Genomic DNA, 21,094 nt, shown 5'->3' on the forward strand with positions numbered 1-21,094 from the left:
ATATTTACTGTTAAATAATTGTAAAACAATAAATGAGTTAACCAAATTTAGAATCAGTGCCCATTAACTTGAAATAGAAAATGGAAGACACAAAGGAATACCCCCAGACAAAAGATTTTGTAAATTATGTAACAATGACATTGTTGAGGACGAAATTCATTTTCTTCTTCAATATCCATCACTTAGAACTGAAAGGTCCAGTTTCATTTTAGATTTATCTTCTAAATTTACTAAATTAAATTTTTAAATGACCAATTAAAATTTATATGGTTGATGTCAAATGAAAATCCAATAGTTAATGATATAATGATAAAATTAACAGTTTAATAAAGACTAGAAGAGCAAAATTAAGTAATAAGACATGAGTGGCCCCCAGCTCTTCCTTCAATAATTTTAGGGATAAGGGATGGATAAATACCCTGCCACGTCCGGCCTACGTTTATGTTTGATGTTTTTCTGCTTTGTATCGATCTGATGAGTTAAGCCTTTTTCAACTGATTTTTATAGTTTGTTCTTATGTTATGTTCTTATGTTATGCTGTTACACCACTGTCCCAGGTAAAGGCAGGGTTGAGCGCTCACAAACATGTTTAACCCCGCCACATTCTTTAAGTCAGGAGCCTGTAGTTCAGTGGTTGTCGTTGGTTCATGTCTATTATATTTGTTTTTCGTTAATTGTTTTGTTATAAATTAGGCCGTTAGTTTTCTCAATTGAATTGTTTCATATTTTTCATGTCGGGGCCTTTTATAACCGACTTTACGGTATGGGTTTTTCTCATTGTTGAAGGCCGTACAATTGTTTATATCCACTTTATTTGAACTTTGGTGGATAGTTGTCTCATTAGCAATCCTTATTTTTATACTGATTGTGTTCACTCATTGGGAATACACTGTCTTTGTTGTCTCCATTTTACTATATAGTTCATGTATTGTAATATTTCAATCAAAAAATAATCATCACAATTATTTGTACACTTTAATTTAGATTAGTGTAAATGTTCTGCCCCTCGGGGAGTCTTGATTGACAAATACAAATTGTTGTTGTTATTGTTGTTTATAGAGTAAAAATGTATTTGACTTTTGAAGTTTTGTCTGTACTTACAACAATCTTTTGAACGCCTTCAGTAAAATTTGACGGAAAAGCTTTTATAAATAGTAATGGAGATGAGAAGATTACCTATCCTAAAAGTATTTAAAAAAACTGGTGAAATGTCAAGGAAGTTCCACAAAAGAAAGAATAATCATTTATTCTTTGTAAATTCTTCACTGATTCTATTTTAAGACAGTAGTTTGTGATTTCCTTTCTTTTCCCTCAGCACCAAGCCTTCTGTAAGCGATTGAAATAGAAATACATGCTTTATCTAAAAGAAAATAATGCTTTGATTAAGGGTCTAATGGCTATCTTTGATTGTTTTGAGAAACTGATATCAGTACATTTTACAGAAAATTGAATGTCAAATGTGTATTGTAAGTTAAAAATAGTTATTTCAATCTGCGTAAAAATGATGGAATATCTTAGTATCATTTAACAGGAAAGAATACACTACCTTTCCGGGAGATAATGGAGGAAGACATAGAACAGAAAAGAAAAGGTTCTCGCTATGTTAAAACTCAACGACATACAATACAGGTATCCGTAATGATTGTAGATCTAGTATAGATATAGATAAGTGTTTTATTTTCCATCAAATAGGCTCGCAAAGAGCGTATTACAATATAAGGTAGTATTTTTAGACAAAAATAAAACAAACAAACATACAATGAAAAAAAATAGTTCTAAAATGTAAAAACTACAATAACATATATAAACATAAACCTTCCGTCTTCCCGTCCTGCAATTAGATCTGTGCTAAAGATGCAACTGTTTGATTATGTAGCATATAAAACTACACAAACACAATTATAGTGTATAATTTGGGAAAAACCGCAGTATCTACATGTTAAAGGAAACGAGCGTTTACAATCCATAGGTCTCCATAGATGACTTTTTTGGGCAGCTTAACTTTTGATCTACTCAAATCATCCTTTTTCTGATGCAATAGCAGTCAAACTCACCATTCCCTTCTTCCGTCGAATCAATTTTCGGGGGTTTGTAATTTCAAACATTATTAACTTGGTCTCGTTATGATTGTGTGTGAAATAATCGCCACTAGATATTTTATAGCGTCAAAATATGAATCAAAAGACAATGCCAAAATATATGTGTTCACAAATATTTCTTTCGTTGTATGTCAGTTCTTCGTCTAAATAATTGTCAACAAGCTTATAATTAAGGATTAAGTCGTTCATATCAAAACAGCGAGTTCAATTTGGACCTCACAGCTACCTTTGACATTCCAATTAACTAAACATGTTAACATATGGGAAGATATTGTTAGCTGTTTCATATTTTATGAAATTTACCCCAGTTTGTTCATCACCAATAAATTTAAGAAGAACAGCTTTTTCATAGTGCTCGGAAACCATTGGAAATGGAATAGCTGAAATCATTAATTTTCATTACTTTGCTCTTTCAACGCAAGATGATTATAGTGTTTAAGTAGTAATTCTTCTTTTTCTTCTCCTTTTTTCTTTCCTTCTTCTTCTTCTTCTTCTTCTTCTTCTTCTTCTCATACATCCTTTACCAGACCAAAAATAAATTTATCCTTTTTAATATTGAAATGGAAGTGTTATCATTTATCAGCAAAAAGTTCAGGTTTTGGCAATTTAACCCGAAAAATGACAAGATAGTACAGCGATTCATATTGCCATCCAATAGCAGAGATAAGTATCAATTTGATGGCAGAAAAATAGACGCAATTATGAAACATCTTCTGAAAGTGTAACCGCACCTGGCAAATTTGATATAATGACACTTATCCTGTTTTATCAAAAGTAATTGCTCTTTTTAGAACAAGAGAAAAGATAAACTGATTATTTATTACTTCGATGTAATTCAGATGTAGTCGTTTCATATCTTAGTGGCAGACGCCACCTAGATATGAGAAGACTAAATAAAATGCCAAAAAATTGACAATAAGGTGTATCATAATTAGACGGTTGTGTTGTATATCACCATGAGTTTTATATCTTCTTGGCCTCAAGGTTAAAATAATTGATTATTGGCACATTTCCTTGTCCGAAACATAACATGTTTATCCTTTGCAATAGGCTAGTTGGCACATGAGTGCATCGTCTTAGGGCGGCGTGTTCAGTACCACTGAGAATAATATTAGACTTCAAGGTCAAATAATAGTACTTAGGATCACTTTCACGTGCATCCTATAACTATATACATTATTGGTTGTCATATTTGAATATCGTGAAAGCTGTGCAGAAACTATCCCCTAAACCAATATATTCTGAATTGTCATCACAAGACCTTTATAGCGCATCCCTGGTTTGTCCTTGGAGTCGTGTCTCGTTCCCTTATTTAAATTTAATCCAGCACCGGTTGCGATCGATACCAACGTTGCAACAATCGCTAAATACTACCTATAAAAAACCCTTTCGGTTATATTTTCTTCAAACTGATTGAGACATTCTCTGGAATATCTCTAAAGCTCGCATTCATTTACATAAGAAACCTTTCTATTGTAGTTAGTTAGAACTGATTCAGGGATTGATTCTCATCAACAATATTTTCTGAAGAATATTCAATGGCTTCGAATTTGATACTAAGTCTCCTGCTGGAGGTCATTTAAGTTACAATACTCTGTAATAACGTAATAAGAAGTCTATAAGTTTAACGTCTATCAAGAGAAACCATTTGTTTATACATTTCAATAGGCTCCCATAAACAGCAAAGTCGCACTCTTGCTGCGCTAAAGTAGCGCACTTACTTCTATCATACAACCATTATGGCATATAAGGTTCTCAAAAAGAGTTTCTAAACTATACTTAGTACATGCACTAGCCGCAGTTGTAAAACTAAGTACAACTTAATATCATATTAGACGGATATCAATGTTCTTATTTCTTTTGATTCAGAATCAAACCTTACATGGTTTAATAATAATAAAATGGTTGCTGAAACAAGATAAATAAACAATTATAACCAATCAAAAATACATTTGTAAAGATAGAAGTAAATCTGTCGATATGTCTTGTCAAACAAATTCATTTACTGTCTTGACTGTCACAAAGATAGGTCTTTGTCGTGAAGAGCAACTTGTTATCGATCGCGATAGAGGGTACTTTAGACTGAAGTGAAAGTGGACGTTTTCTCTTGCAATCCAACCATTGAAGTAAAAATATTAGTCTCATGGTACAATTGATTATTTGTTTAATTTTAAGTTTCTGTTCTTGTCATTAATGGTTTATCTCGAATTTCAATGACAATAAAATGTAACAATGGCATCTACACAGGCAATTTTTTCCAACGTGTGTTTAACGTTTGTGCTCATTACGTGAAAACTACGTTATTTCCACGTGTGTATCACACCGTTTAAACGTTTATATCACCTGTATTTGACACACACAAGATTCTCACGTGATAATCACGTTTTAATCTGCTCACGTGATATTCACATTTAAACGTAACGTTATTTTCACATGTAAATTTTTTAACGTAATATTAACGTGTAAATATTGTGTTAATTTCACACGTAAATTTTTAAACGTGATTTTAACGTGTAAATATTGTGTTAATTTCACATTTAGATTTTTTCACATTATTTTAACGTGTAAAAGTTGTGTTATTTCACGTCTATATTTTCACATGATCATGATGTGAATTTCATATTAATATCACATGAATAACATATGTACATGTAAGTGCAAGTTATTTTTGCAATGGCTATGTTGGATTTTCATGTGTTCAGTGAATATTTAAGGTAATGCATCTGTAATATAAATTTTACCTTAGTACAACATAAAAATTCACCAATTGCAAAACATGAAGTTGTAAGTGTATTGTATGTTGTTTACTGTAAAATATAATTCCTTCACATGGGTTATTCTGAATTAACAAACTAATTAGAAATATACATTGTGCTTTGTTATGCTCTAAATGATTGAGTCTTCCTTTATTTCCTGTTCTATTTTATAAAATCTTCCTTTACTTCAAGTTGACAATGGTTTTCATTAGAATCACAAGAGGTATATTCCGTAACAATTCTTTTTAAAAGAAATAAAACTCATTTCATGTTCTGATATCTTCTTTTCACAGTCTTGTTGTTATAATGATTTACTGCTGCAGACACTTATTTCCTCTTTTTATTCATAGAAGATGTATCACTCTGTCAATTTTCCCTGCAAACATAAGAAAAGTAGTAAGAACAAAGAAATTATAATAATAGCTTATTAATTTTGTCGTTGAATTCTACTGGTACTGAACATGCTCTAAATAGAAGATGCAAAACTACATCATATGAATGTTTTAGTTTATGATTATTTTATTCGAACACAATTGACTTAAATAGGATCAGACACAAGTTTTACTTCTGTATACAATAGGATAATAATATTATATTAAATTGAGTATGCATAAATTTTGCGCCTGTCCCAAGTCAGGAGCCTCTGGCCTTTGTTAGTCTTGTATCATTTTTAATTTTAGTTTCTTGTGTATAATTTGGAGTTTAGTATGACGTCCATTATCACTGAACTAGTATACATATTTGTTTATGGGCCAGCTGAAGGACGCCTCCGGGTGCGGGAGTTTCCCGCTGCATTGAAGACCCATTGGTGGCCTTCGGCTGTTGTCTGCTCTATGGTCGGGTTGTTGTCTCTTTGACACATTCCCCATTTCCATTCTAGATTTTATACATACAAAACTATTTAATTCTAACATGAGTATAAGTTAACCAATTTGAAAATAAAATGCAAGGCTCAGCTTGATATGACTGACCACAGAGGTATATAGACCAATTTGAAAATGGGGCCCAAAATCAGAAATCTAACTAAACGATTAGATTCACCATATCAAAGAACCCCAAAAATTCAATTTTTGTCGAATTCAAACAAAGTTTACTTTTGGACCCTTTGCTTCTTAATGGGGACCAATTTAAAAGCAGGGCTCAAAATTAAAATTTTAACTTAACAGTTAGATATCTCATATAATAGAACCAATAAATTATTAAATTTTATATGTCTTCAAACGACAAAGTTTAAATTTGTACCCTAGGGACCTCAATGTGGACCTATTTTAAAAAGGAGGCCAAATCTATATACAAGTAACAAGGTTTGAAAAAATAAAATAAAGACTTTGAATTAAACACAATTGAAATTGGTCAAGAAAAAAGCAGTTTATACATATATGCATGAATGTTATTTTTGGCCCCTAATGCCTAAACTGTTAACATGGTTAAGGCCATAACCCCTAAATCAATCCAACCTTCCTTTTGAGGTATGGAACCTTGTGGTGTCATAAAGATCCATTAACTTAAATTTTGCGACTGTATAAATATATCATGTATATTATAAAAACAAGAGTGCACACCCTGAAATGTCTTGCCTTCTTTACTAACCATTGATATTATGTTGATAGTCCTAAATATAAAGCTGAACTACAACTATCACATAAACTTAACATGATCCAAGAAAATGAGGTCAAGGTCATATAAACCAAACGAGAAATACTTGTAGTATGTACATTTGTACACCTTACAATCATTCAATACACTAAATATAGTTAACCTATTGCTAACAGTTTCTAAAAAACAGACTTAACCAAGAAAACTAAACACTGACCAATGAACCATGAAAATGAGGTCATGGTCAGATGAACCATGCCAGGCAGATATGTACAGCTTACAATCCTTCCATACAACAAATATAGTTGACCTATGGCTTATAGTTAAAGAACGGACCAAAACACAAAAACTTAACACCGAACAATGAACCCTGAAAATGAGGTCAAGGTCAAATAAAACCTGCGAGACTGATATGTACATAATAAAATATTTCCACACACCAAATATAGTTGACCTATTGCATATAGTATTAGAAAAAAAGACCAAAACTCAAAAATTTAACTTTGACCACTGAACCATGAAAATGAGGTCAAGGTCAGATGACACCTGCCAGTTGGACATGTACACCTTACAATCATTCCATACACCAATTATACTAGACCTATTGCTTATAGTATCTGAGATATGGACTTGACCACCAAAACTTAACCTTGTTCACTGATCCATGAAATGAGGTGGAGGTCAAGTGAAAACTGTCTGAGGGACATGAAGACCTTGCAAGGTATGCACATACCAAATATAGTTATCCTATTACTCATAATAAGAGAGAAATTTACATTACAAAAAATCTTAACATTTTTTTCAAGTAGTCACTGAACCATGAAAATGAGGTCAATGACAATGGACATGTGACAGACGGAAACTTCGTAACATAAGGCATCTATATACAATTTATGAAGCATCCAGGTCTTCCACTTTCTAAAATATAAAGCTTTTAAGAAGTTAGTTAACGCTGCCGCCACCACAGCCGGATCACTATCCCTATGTCGAGCTTTCAGCAACTAAAGTCGCAGGCTCGACAATATAACTACATTTATGGGATTTGAAGGAAGAAGTGATGAAAAAGCAAATGAGGATGAAAATTGAAGTTTTGAAGGTTGAATCCAAGATATATTACCATACCCAATGAAATAAAAAACTGCTTAGACATTTATATATTTAAATATATATGTACAATGACAAGACTCAATACAAAGTTTATAGTAACACTGAAGAATGACAAAACTCAACACATGCCCGATACAAAGTTTACAGTAATACTGATGAAAATTTTGTGACGGTCAGATTGACGGGACAAAAACAATAATACAAGTTCTCTTGGTCTGCTTAGATAATGAGGCTGCATGGACAAGCTAATATATAGCCTTTATTTATATCTTTAACCTTTTAGTCATTTCAGGATATCTGCCTAAGACCATTCTTTGGTAATCTCGGATACATGTACCCGGTACATAATATTCATGAGCAGAGACAATCAAATTTGAACTGTTTTACATTTGTCATTTAGTAGCCTTTTATAGCTGTCTATGCAGTATAGGTTTTACTCATTGTTGAAGGCCATACAGTGACCTATAGTTGTTAATGTCTGTATCATTTGGTCTCTTGGAGACAGTGTCTCATTGGCAATCTTACCACATCCTATTTATTTTACATTTGTATTGACACTTACAATGTATATTGAAGTCTTTTGTTTTAACCAAAAGATGCCTCTACTGGTTTTGTTGTTTGTTCGGGTGCTGATTCATTGAAATATAGACGACATTTCTTTTCATTTATTTATCTCAATCGTTTGACCGTTACAGCCAAGTTAATCAAGTATAAAATAAGTATATAATACCTGCTGCTTTTACTTCTTCTCCTTATTGAAAAAGTACATTTCCTTTGTTAATTTCTTTTTTTTCCCCAATGAGCTCATAAACAATTTTCTCTGTTCATTAACTAAGAACTTGGGAACTTGCTGTATCCCTAAAAACATATCAAATTATTCAATTGATGGAAAAAAATCTTTCATTTTTATAATGGTATTATTTATTACACAATAGAAATATTACTCTTAAATATTTGTTTACATGTAGCTTAAGTTTGTAGTAATGTCATAAATGTGTAAGCTAAACATAAAATAAAAGATAGCTGTTCAAAGCTGACTGACATGATATCATCAATTAGATTTAACCCCCTGAACTACAAATTAAGGAGAAATTACAACTGAAAATATCGTTTAACAAGAGAAGAGAATTATCCTGTCATCAAGACAAAGATTGAAGAATCCAACATCCCCACTTTTTCACCCCAATATGAAAAATCCCTTTTTTTTAAACCTCGATATCCCACAACCCAAAAGCGTGTCATTCCCCTAATGTTCACCTGTACTAATATCAGAGACAGATTTAATGTGCAGCCCCCCCCCCCCCCCCCTTTGTGGGCTTAACCTTAGGCAGTCAATGCCCCTTTTGTTGGCTTAACCTTAGGCAGTCAATGCCCCTTTTGTTGGCTTAACCTTAGGCAGTCAATGCCCCCCTTTTGTGGGATTTACCTTAGACAATCAATGCCATCCCCCACCCCCTTTTATTAAAATTTATGTCATTTAAGAGTTCATAAATCGGTTTGACTTGTGTCTTATCGAATTTGTGTTGTTATTTAAATAAAATAAATGTTTTAACTAAACTTTAGTGTAGCCTTAGGGTAAAAAAAATCAGAAAAAAAACTGTAATTTTATCGAACTTACATGCACTGCATATTTTTAAAGTCACAAGTACACAGTACAGTAGACCTGAGACAGAACTTTTTTTTACTTCTACAGTTCCGTCATTGTACAGTACACAGACTCTCAGTCTGTCAGTTTCATATGGACTGTTATCACATTGACAAGGAGATTGCTTGCCAAAAATAACCGCGGGAAATACCGCACACCTTGAAAAATTTCGGAATCGGTGTGTAACCAAGAAGCGGAATCAATTTATTAACATTGTTTTGTTATCCAGCTGGTAGCTTGATATAATTTAAATACTTAATTTAATTAATTATTTGAATATTTAAACATGAAATCCAATCGATAAATTCAGTTTAAATGAGAATTGATGTGCTTCGTCTCTCAGAGAATTAATGTCCCGTACGGTTCACAGAAACGAGCGTCTCAGACGACTCATTTGGACGACACCAATTTTGACACCACAGTAGTGGCAATGGAAAGTAATGCAGATACTCTTGAAGATATAACAGGTATATTTTATTTCACAACCCCGTTATGAAGGTAAGTGTACAATAGTTAATTAAAACGTACCATTCCCTGAACAAATACAGTCTTCATGAAACACTTGACTGCCTGAAAATTGGAAAAACCCGTCATAAACTTTTAAATTCCTTTAAATTTAAATCATTTAGGGCCTATGGTTTGTGACTTGTGAGTCCTTTTTCATTAAAATTTTACTGTCCTGACAACATTTATACATGCCTGGGCCGTATGATTTTTATGAGTTAATCATGAAGACCAAATGATCACACTAATAGTAAAACCCAACTTTTGAAAGAAATTACCACAGGCACTAGCATTTTGTATTTAATTTAATCTCTGTAAAAAATAAATATCTTCTTTTAAGTTTTAAACTGAATTTTACTGTGCGTATTGCTGTGTGTTTCTTTATTCTACATTGGCTAGAGGTATAGGGGGAGGGGTGAGATCTCACAAAACATGTTTAACCCCACCGCATTTTTTTGCCTCTCCGAAGTCAGGAGCCTCTTACCTTTGTTAGTCTTGTACGTTTTTAAATTTTAGTTCATTTACATGTTTTGGAGTTAAGTGTGACATCCAAATTCACTGAATTACTCAATTAGTACACATTATTATGGAGGGGCCAGCTGAGGCCCACCTCGGGGTGCGGGATTTTCTGGCTTCGTTAAAGACCCATTGATGGCCTTCGGCTGTTATCTGCTCTTTGTTGGGTTGTTGTCTCTTTGACATATTCCCCATTTCCATTCTCAATTTTACTCAGACTGACTCAGAGACATCATATATAATGTCTCTGATTTACTTCACCAGTATAAAAGAGAACTAAAGTTAGTATTTATAGATAAATTATTTTATATTTATATATCTATTCAAAATAAAATTATGAAAAGAAAAGTAGAGATTATTGGGATTTTTTTTAATGTCAGAATATCATGGATAAAGCCAGAGGATTCTGAATATCTGGCAAAAACTCAAAAACATGAGGAACGAACATCCTTAGACATAAATATATGTGGGTTTTGATTTTTACAAGACTTCAATAAATAAATAGGGGCTTTTTAACATTCAGCTGCAGGTACTGAGGACCTAAATGTATTGATCACTTACACTTATCTGTCTGGAGTGGTATATAAACTTCACATGTCTCATAGACATACACCACATAACTCATTTTATTTCACCAGTTAAATATATGTCAAGATTGTTCATGATCATAGAATGACACTTGAGTTAATTATCAGGCAATTACCTTTCATTGTTCCACTTATTAATATTTACCACACAATTTTGGTAGTTCACTGTAATGTTCCCAATTTAAAGTTTGACAGACTATGACAATAACTGTATGTGTAAAAAAAATACTTAAAATTTATGCATTTCTTTTTTCTATATGACAGATAATAAGCAGGGCACGAACGAAGTATGGAGGATCTGTTTGAAAATTCCAGACATGAGAAAGAAAATGACAGGGAGAGATGTCCAGTTCAACGTTACCAGGACAATTCAGCAAAGTTCCAACAGATATGTATGCACTATTTCCATTCTATGAAATGTAATGCATTTAACAAAACAGTGTGCTTTAAAAAGAACAACATGCCTTTTGGCTTGCAGCATATGTGCAGAGGAAGAATAGATATAATTTGTTGTACATTAATGCTACATATGATATTTAAGTATTTTTGAAGAACAAAATGTTCTGAATGTTAGCATTAAATATTTGCCACTGGACAACTGAAGGACGTTATGTAATGCATACAAAAATTGATAAGTCAAATGTAAAAGGTGATAAGAATCGAATAATCGTTTAAATGTGTAACTATATATACGGTACATATACAAATGTACCTAAGAAGTGACTAAACAACATGAACAATAGATATATCTTGGAGCTATTCAGGAATTATCTAACAGGGTCTTTTTTTACACCAACCACCCGTAATATAAAAATTTATTTTACTTAATGAAGTATGTTTCTAAAGAAATTCTTAGGAAATTACAACCACTCCAATATAATATGACTACTTGGCATGACATCAGATGCAACTCATTCATTTGTCATTGTTACCTTTAAAAAAATAAAAATAAAAAATGACTTATAAAATCATGTCTGATTCTACAACATTTCATTTTATACTTTAAACAAATTTGATATGAATTTGGAGGGCTTGTAATCGTGCAGTCCTATTGCAGCTGTTTATTAAATTTTTAACACACTGTACAATTAGATTGCATAATTGGAATCATTATACCAAAAAAAACTAATGGACATTTATTGATACATTGATGTCTTTATTTTCTCATAATTGAGATATTGAATGATTAATGTTTAGCGCCACTTTTAACACTATGTCTATGGTGCTATTTTGTGGCATCCAGTTTTTATTGATGGAGGAAGCTGGAGAGAACCATGACCTTTGGTAGGAAAACTGACAATCCTAGTCAATTAAGATTGATGTTAAGTTCACTTGCCACGTGCAGGATTTGAACTCCCAACCTTAGTGTTGACTGGCTAGTGATACAGCAGTTCGACTACTTAGACTACTCGTCCAAGTTGGCCCCATATAATAGAGATATAATAAATATATATATATACAAAATTAATTAAATATCACACAAAAAAAGGAATGTAAAATAAAGAAAGAAAAAAAGAAAGTTTTATACATACACACAAAGAAATATTTAAGTCACTCAGCATAAAATCCCTATGCAATGATGTTAATCTTTAATGATAGATAACATGTTACATGTATATACTGTTCATATTATTAACATTACTAAAGATGATTATGTGACATTTGTTTGTCAGTCAGTAGATGGAGGCATAATATGTGGACTAAAGTTCATGTTCATGTACATTTATTTGAATATTTATTTTTCCAGAAAAAAACTGAACTTGAGGCAAATATATACTGTTATGTATATATATAAGATGGATAAAGGACATGATACTTTAGCAGTGCTTCAGAGAATCACATTTGGCTACAGAAGTTTGTAGTATTTTGGTTGTAATCAAGTTATTAAGCTGAAGGTAATTTAATAGTAAAACAAGAAATGTTTCCTATTCAAGTATACTAAAATAAAGTTTGATGTTTAGGTGAGAATATGATAAAGTTCTTTTTTTTTGTCTCCCTTTCGATTTACTTACGTATTTTCTGGCTTTTTTTTTTGTAAAGTACTGGTAAAAGTCAAAATTTGTTTGGTAAAGCACCATTTAAGTTCAGAACATGTTGTATATAGTATATTAATAATTTAGATAAAATAAAAATAAAAAATACAATTATTTTATCTATCTACCCTATCTTTCTGCCAGGAGACAGCAAATAAGTGTATACATTTTTTGGCTTTATTGTTCAAAAATGATGTTACAAAACATAACCAAATATTGATTAAATCCTTCATACTGTAGGTTATTTCTATACTTGCATGCCTGAAATTAAGATTATAATCTCATCAAACATTACTTTTCAAGTAGATAATAATATATTGTCAATTATATTATAATAATTAAATATTAGAGTTTCAGTAATTCATATATTGTCTTATTGACAGCTCATTCAAATTAAAATATAAAGTTATGAGGGTCCGGTAATTGTAGATTTGACCATGTTGACAGCAACAATAGCTTAAAAGATTTTGACATAAAAATTGAACAGTAATCTGAAACTGATGCTCAGAACCTTGAGGAATATCTAGAATTTCATTTTGTTTATAAAAACTGTATACTATACTTTTTGATAGCCCTTAGTAAAACATTTTCTTGGCTTATTTTCATTTTATGAACTATTTGAGTATTTCTTAATTCATTGACCCAGATTTAAATAGAAGGCTCAAAGGATTGAGATCTAAAAAAATTCATTTAAGACTTCCAGATGTATGTATGCCTTTCTTCTCGTTATTGCTTTGTTTGATCCTGTTCCTAAGCACATATTGACATAATGATGTTATTTTTTTTTTAATTTACAGCTTCATAGTAAAACAGATCTAGGCTACACCTTCACTATTCAAGTCAGACTTTAAAAGGAAGCCTTTTTTGTTGATAGCTGAACATGTAAGTAAATACATTAATATCTTATTTGTATATTGTACAAATTAAACAAAGGAAGAATAATTCAGAAATAATTCGCCTTTTTCAGAATCTAAAGGATTATGGGTAATCTAATTGTTCCTACACCAAAATGAAAATAACATTACCTCATTGGTTGAATTTCTATTGTTTAGAACTTTTTAAACCAATCACAACGTTTTGGTGTATGCTTTCGAAAATATTACCCAGAACAGAATGCATTTATTTAGATTCTGAAAGGGCGAATTAAACTGGTGATAATAGAAATATTAAAATGAGGAGATGAGGTATGATATTGCCAATAAGACAACTATCCACCACAGTTCAAAGAAAGTGGATGTAAGCAATAATGGGCAACCATAGAGCCTTTAACAATGAGAAAAATCCATAATGTATAGTCCGCTATATTTAAAGTTCAGTCTTTGGTGAAAGTTTTTTTTTATTTATCAATATATGAAACCTTCATCATGGATTATCATGTTGATGCAATTAAATGACATTTGAATAGTAGATTTTAATTATCGAGAGGGGTAGAAGATACCAATGGGATATACTCAAACTCAAAGGTCGATTTACAAACTGACAAACGCCATAAAACAAAAAAAAGACCGACTAAAAGACAACCAACTGCATACACAATGTAGAAAACTAAAGACTGAGCACCACAAGGGCACTAAAAATCTTGGTGATCTCAGATAATGCAGAAAGGTTAGCTAATCCTGCTCCACATGTGAAACCTATCGTGTTATTCCAAAAAAATATCTTTGCCAAGTTATACTAAGTCATTAGGCATCAGGCAACTAGCAGATTGGTTATTGACTCTTAATCTAACACTAAGATATCACCATATTCATCAACCATCAGTAATGTAAATTTTTAACCATTAATCAATAAATCTTGACCTAATGTGAAGTTTTGAAATTTGCAAATTTTTAATGAAAAGGATAGACAAGACAGTACCAGTAAAAACAACACAGACATTGAAAAATTAAGAAACATAAAGAACAAAATTTTGTCTTCTCTTTTTCATTATTTTTGTCTTGCCTTGAAAAAGCTAGATCTAGGGGTGCTGTTTCAACAATGTATAAGTATGTAATTAGGTCAGTTTAAGGGAAATTGAGATATCATGAATATATATATATATATATATACAAAATTTATTAGATATCACACAACAAAAGGAATGTAAAAAAAAAGAAGAAAGTTTTATACATACCATGAAATGATACGGACAATGAAATACTAAAGTCACTTAGCATATAAGTTTGTGATTAGATGTAAGAAGATGTGGTATGAGTGCCAATGAGACAAATCTCCATCAAAGTCACAATTTGTAAAAGTAAACCATTATAGGTCAAAGTATGGTCTTTAACACAGAGCCTTGGCTCACACCGAACAGCAATCTATAAAGGGCCCCAAAAATGTTTGTCAGTTTAAGGGGAACCTTTAGTGATGGGCCAATGATATTTGGTATTCAGTTGTATTAGTATTGGCACATCACATTTCCATGGAGATTATTTGGCCCTGTACATTCAGTCATGTTTTTTTTATGCCCCCGCAACTGAAAGTTGGGGGCATATTGTTTTACCCCTGTCTGTCCGTCCGTCCGTCCCATTATGGGTATATAGTTAATCCGCATAACTCCTCCTACAGTTTGAATCCTAGGAAGTTTTCACTTTGCTGTCTGTTTGTACATATATTGAAGGTGTGCATGTTGTCAGGGTTTTGATTTTTATTAATATTTGCTCTTTTGGGAGATAGTTGAACTTTGTCAAAGACACTTAGTACAAATCTGAGAATGCAGATACTGACAGCTAGTTCAAAGCCAATAACAACTTAAAAAAATAAGATTAAATTATCAATCAGTACACATCCAACATCCAATGGATTTAGTGTAAAGACATCATAAACAATCAGAGAAAAACATGACCTGGTGCAATGCCAAGATACAGGAAATGACAGATTGTAGATCCATGAAAGTGCATATGTATATCATTTAATTTTGGATGTAACACGTCTTCTGATTGGCTGAGAGAATTTTGTTTATCAGCTCATAGACATAATTTTGTCATGTGACCGTGACGTTATCAACGTTTTTTTCACGATTTACTCCTTAAAAATGGAATTTAGAATTAAATTATAAGGAATGATTGTAATATTTTTTCTGTCTTTTCGAAATAACAGAAAAAATGTGGTGCACACTGTTAAATAACCCGCTACGCGCGTTATTCAGTGTGCACCACATTTTTGATGTTATTTCTTCATAGACAGAAAAAATATTACAGTCATTCCTTAAATAATAATAATGTTTACTAGGGTTGTAAACTATAGATATATTGAGAATTTTATCACATTGTTGTTTACAAAGCAAAAGCAACACTCATATTAGAAGTAAAATAAAGCTTTCATTATGTATGCTTAAATAAGATAATATTATAACAGTAAATAAAATTCTTTTTTTTATCCTTTCAGATGAAGAAACTTTCAAAAGAGTGGAGCATTTAGAAGACGGAACAATCATATATTATTTGTTACTATTTCAGTAACTTTTCAAATGTTAACTGTTTAGAATATTCTTAAATATAAATATAATTGAATTTAATTTGGAAAGTGTTTTGTTTTTTTTAACATTTGGTAACATATGCCTCTGTTAGGCACAATTTTTTAATCATAAGCTGATAATTTTTAGATTTGTCATGGTAAACCTGCAAGGGACACAACTCTTGTAGAATGAACATTGTAAAATAGCTAGTCTGTATTGAATTGTTGTTTGGTATACATTTGGTTTTGCATTATTTGTTGTGCTATTTCGAATTCGACTTCTTTTCAAACATTGTATAAATTTAAAATGTAGCTGACTTTGACATTGGTATTCATACTTTTAGATTTTTTATGAATTGTCAAACAAACGCGATTATAAAGCAAGAATTTCAAACAAACAAAAAAAGAAATACTAACAGGAAGATTCGAAAGGTTTCAAACATGTAGAAATAGTCTCATGGTTTAAATAAGATTTGGATTTATATATATATATATATATATAAGTTTTAATGGATGCTAAACATCCAGCCACAAATATTACATACATATTCAGGATGATAACAGGTTAATAAAACATGCATATGAGGTAACTGATAATCAATATAAGACAATTTATTGATGTATAACTCACTTTTACAGTACTTTTACCATAAAGAACCAGAGAAATATCTTCAAATAGAGATGACCAAGAACAAAAAATGATATGTCAATGAGTGCAACAAAGACAATATTTCATTTTTCCTAGTGGCTGCTTCACATAAAAGTCTTGTTGTATTATCACGTTTATATCACGTGGCTTTATATTTAACGTGAATATCACGTTGTATTATCACGTTGATATCATGTGGATTTATATACAACGTGAATATCACGTGTGACGAACGTTTATTTCACATTGTGCTCACAACGTGAATATTACGTTTCTGCTCGTTTCACGTTGTACTCACGTGGTGTGGACAACGTGAATTTCACGTGATTCCCATGTTAAAATCACGTTGGAAAAAATTGCCTGTGTAGGGCACTGGTTCTGTATAAATTGTTTTTTTTTTACTTGTGAAATCCAAATCGGGTATAATTTAACATGCAGAACTTAAAATAATACACAATGCAGAGGGAACTGTAGAATCGAATAAAGAATGACTAGGATGAAATTTGAAAAAAAGGCAGGACAGGAGTTTTGAGTAAAAAAAAGGCAGGATAAGCAAAATGGCAAAAAAAATAGGCAGGATGACAATTTATGTTAAAAAAGTCGGGATAAACTAAAAAAAAAAAGGCAGGACCGAAATAGAGTGAAAAATAAAAAGGCACAGGACAGAGATTACAACAACAAAAAAAAATTCATCCTAGCCCCCCCTCCCCATTAAAATCAAATGGTATCTCCCTAAAGATTAATCAATGGATCTTAAACGTTGCTCTTGTGTCATCAACAGTGAGCAAAAGACAATTATCCTATCCAAAGCTAAAAATGTTGTTATCAAAATTCTGTTCAAAATAACACACAGCTACACATCGAATATAAAGCTTGTTGTTTGATTTTTTTGTTGGATGGTAATACAAAAATGTAAGACAGTTACACGTACAATATTGAACATGAAAAATAGGATTATGGGACTTAATCAATTGGGAATTAAAAGTTAAAAGTACAAAAATAAATGACACATGTACCTACAAGGTTAATCTGTTTTAGATTATTATATGTATTATATGTATTATATGTATTATATGTATTATATGTATTATATGTATTATATGTATTATATGTATTATATGTATTATATGTATTATTAATAAAATACAGCTAAAGGTTGTAATTCGATTTGAATATTCAAAGGTAATGTGAAAGTTAAAAAGTTTGCAGTTGATATTTTCCATATAAGTAGCTAACAGATTTTCAAACTGCCAACTACATTGTTACATGAATTCAATTCAATACAACGGTCTTCATAACAAATGAATGTCTACATAATATATCGTTCTGAGTCTGAGACTACAGTTGTGAATAAATGTAACAGAGACTATCAACCCGAATTCCAAAATGGACACTATTAAAATGATATAAATTAAGAAAGGTTCAAAGAAAAGTATTGAACTTTATATATAATGCTAGAGTAAAGACATAAATAAAAGTAAAAGTAAAACAATGATATGTATTGCCATATCGAAGTATGGTCATTGTTACTGAAAGCAAGCTCAAAATATCTATCATGTTGCTAAAGAAATCAAGCAGTCTTACAGCCAAATGTCGATGGCTGTACTTCGGATAACCTTTCATACAGCAACGGGGAGACATGATCTTGTCAAACGGTCAGGGAAGACTTATACAGAATTCAAATGAAACTTCAATTCTAACTTTAATTTTGAAATTTGATGCGTATGGTTCAAAAAACAAATACAAAACAAACAAACACAAAAACAGTTGCAGTAAATTAAGAATGAAAATTACACTTTATACATTTCGTGCATTTGAAAGGCTTTTCTGGATTTATCTTCCTCAAAAACGCTCAAACCAAAGCACTTGGTAGCTAGGGAAGTATAAATACGTAGGAGCCATATGACCAAAACGGACCTAATAGAATTGCAAATTCATCTAAGGTCAACTTTGCCCACGGCTTAATTAGAAATCTTAGTTTCCATATAGTTTCTTAATTAAACAACGGGGAAATTTTTAGAAAATAGTTATGAACCATGTCAGTACTTACTCACTGTGTACCGAGTTGTTGATACTCTCGTAGACTAACACTCCTCCAACAGTGATAAGTACCTAATGCTAGTAAATGCATACAACACCAAAAAAATCGTGCGTTCGTTACTCGTTTGTTGATTGATTATCTTTATTTCCTCCATATGTATGAAGGTTCCTTCAGTAACTCTCAAACCATAACATTTGAAAGCCAGGGATGTATTAATACGTAGAAATGTTAATAGACATAGTTATCACCTTCATTTATACCATCTGTTGGGCAACAAAAACAAAATACGGAAAATTCCTCAAAGTGGTTGCACTATAAATGAAATTATCGTAACAAGTTGAATTTCGTTTGAAATATCGATTTTTATTACATCCTTGCAGGCGGTATCATACCTTAAAAATAAATTTTTCAACATTTGTAATAAAATTAAACAAAGAGTTTTCAGTTCGCATTCAACATTCAAATATATAACTTGTATTTTATCTCTAATATTTCTTTTAGTCATTTTATATTGAATACATGGATGAGCTTGCACAGGAAATAGGCGCTAAACCAAACTTGTTCCGAATGCTTTTTAAAGACCCCGTTTTGGCTTTCCACTGTTTGTGCAGTCCCTGTATTCCTGCCCAGTACAGACTTTTTGGTCCGTGTAAATGGGATGGAGCCAAGGAGTGCATCAAAACAGCATGGCAACGAAGTTTATCCCCCTTGTCAGAAACGTCATTTCCCTGGAACAGAAATGGCACCAAGAAAGGTTCGACCGACGACAAAAAAGGTTCGACCAACGACGACAAAAAAGGTTCGACCGACGACGTCAAGAAAGGTTCGAACGACGACAAATTCACTACTACTATACTTCTAGTAACAGTGCTCGTCTTAATAGTAGTTTACATGTATTTTTTCAACTAGAAATCACCTGAGAAATGGTAACTTTTAAAGATGGATGTTATTTGTGGAGTATACCATTTTATTTACTGTATACCCCGAGTCTATAAACTGATGTAAATGTACAGTTTAAAGTCGTACAGTGCAAGTAAATTTCAAATCTGTCAATCCAGGTTCAACTTATAAATACTCAGATACCTTATGTCATGTATAGATATTGAAAATCGAATTTTCACAAAATAAAAGCTTAAAAAGATAACTGTAGATTTATTAAAGGATTAGTTTTTTTTAAATTTTCACCAAGTTTTATCTTATTTAATACTGCATATCTATGATTTATTGACTATTGATCTTCAACGTGGATTGGTTACACTTTAAATGCATGGGGAAACGCTGATAGTTTGAGTTATGAACTTGTTATTACATAGTTTTTTATGTTTATGCTCTATTGTTCTGTTAGTATAGATTGTCATTGTTTTAGTCATAATTCATAAAAAATGTCGGGTTTTTTTCTCTGTTTCTACCACTTTCTCTTTAATACAACATCTACCGAATTACTAGATAAATAAACATTTTATAATTGGATGAATTCAACAAATTTACCTTGAAAATGTCCGCAACATCCCATCCAAATACGCCATACATGTACAAGTTTCAATATATACAATTTGTTAAAGGTTACACAGTGATTTGGACTCCAACAGTGAAGCACAGAACTATGTATCATACGCAGAAAACATGTTTAACCCCACAACATTCAGTAGCCTGTAATTCGTTGGTTGTGATTTGTTGCTGTTGTGTAGTATTTGTTTTTTGTTTATTGCTTGTCATAAATCAGGTCGTTTATTTTTTTCTTGTGAGTTGTTTCACATTTTGGCAGGTCCAGATCTTATACGGTATCAGTTGACTATACAGTTTTGGTTTAGCTCATAGTTTAAGACCGCACGGGGACCTATAGTTGCCTAAATTCCGCTTTATTTGAACTCTATTGGTTAGTTATCTCATTGCAGGCGTTCCACATTTCCTTATTTGTCTTCAACAAGGTATTTTTTGGCAAAATATTTTCATATTTATTTGCTTTTCTTTGTTTTTCTTTGTTTTGGCGTTGATTACCGGCGATGCAGTTTAACAGAAGAAAAACTGGACATTTTAACACAAAATTACAAAATGTACATGTTTTTTTTCAAATTTTGCATGGGAAGACATCGCTTATCAAAAGAGAATTTATTTATATCCGA

The 21,094-nt window shown here is 31.7% G+C and overlaps 1 protein-coding gene and 2 long non-coding RNA genes across 4 annotated transcripts in view; 2 read left to right on the plus strand and 1 right to left on the minus strand.

Moving 5' to 3' along the window:
* LOC127733738 (flavin-containing monooxygenase 5-like) overlaps positions 1 to 20,044 on the plus strand; it is a 32,703-nt gene extending 12,659 nt beyond the window's left edge. Inside the window, exons 6-7 of the mRNA XM_052243057.1 lie at positions 1,532 to 1,629; positions 19,473 to 20,044. Of these exons, the coding sequence (XP_052099017.1) occupies positions 1,532 to 1,629; positions 19,473 to 19,880 (506 nt within the window). The 3' untranslated portion in view covers positions 19,881 to 20,044. The remainder of the gene's footprint in view (positions 1 to 1,531; positions 1,630 to 19,472) is intronic.
* LOC127733787 (uncharacterized) lies at positions 4,877 to 9,955 on the minus strand. Of its 2 annotated transcripts, XR_007997155.1 has the most exons (3): positions 9,732 to 9,955; positions 8,289 to 8,416; positions 4,877 to 5,231 (listed from the first exon to the last, which is right to left on the minus strand). It is a non-coding gene; the product is annotated as an uncharacterized LOC127733787 (long non-coding RNA). The 2 variants fall into 2 exon arrangements; XR_007997154.1 differs by lacking the exon at positions 9,732 to 9,955 and having other exon boundaries at positions 8,289 to 8,860.
* LOC127733781 (uncharacterized) lies at positions 9,593 to 16,342 on the plus strand. The gene is made up of 5 exons (XR_007997153.1): positions 9,593 to 9,670; positions 11,075 to 11,202; positions 12,558 to 12,705; positions 13,641 to 13,725; positions 16,213 to 16,342. It is a non-coding gene; the product is annotated as an uncharacterized LOC127733781 (long non-coding RNA).
* Positions 20,045 to 21,094: the final 1,050 nt, after the last annotated feature.

The sequence above is a fragment of the Mytilus californianus genome, unplaced genomic scaffold (assembly GCF_021869535.1).
Source record: "Mytilus californianus isolate M0D057914Y unplaced genomic scaffold, xbMytCali1.0.p SCAF_1, whole genome shotgun sequence".
Taxonomy (NCBI): Eukaryota; Metazoa; Mollusca; class Bivalvia; order Mytilida; family Mytilidae; genus Mytilus; species Mytilus californianus.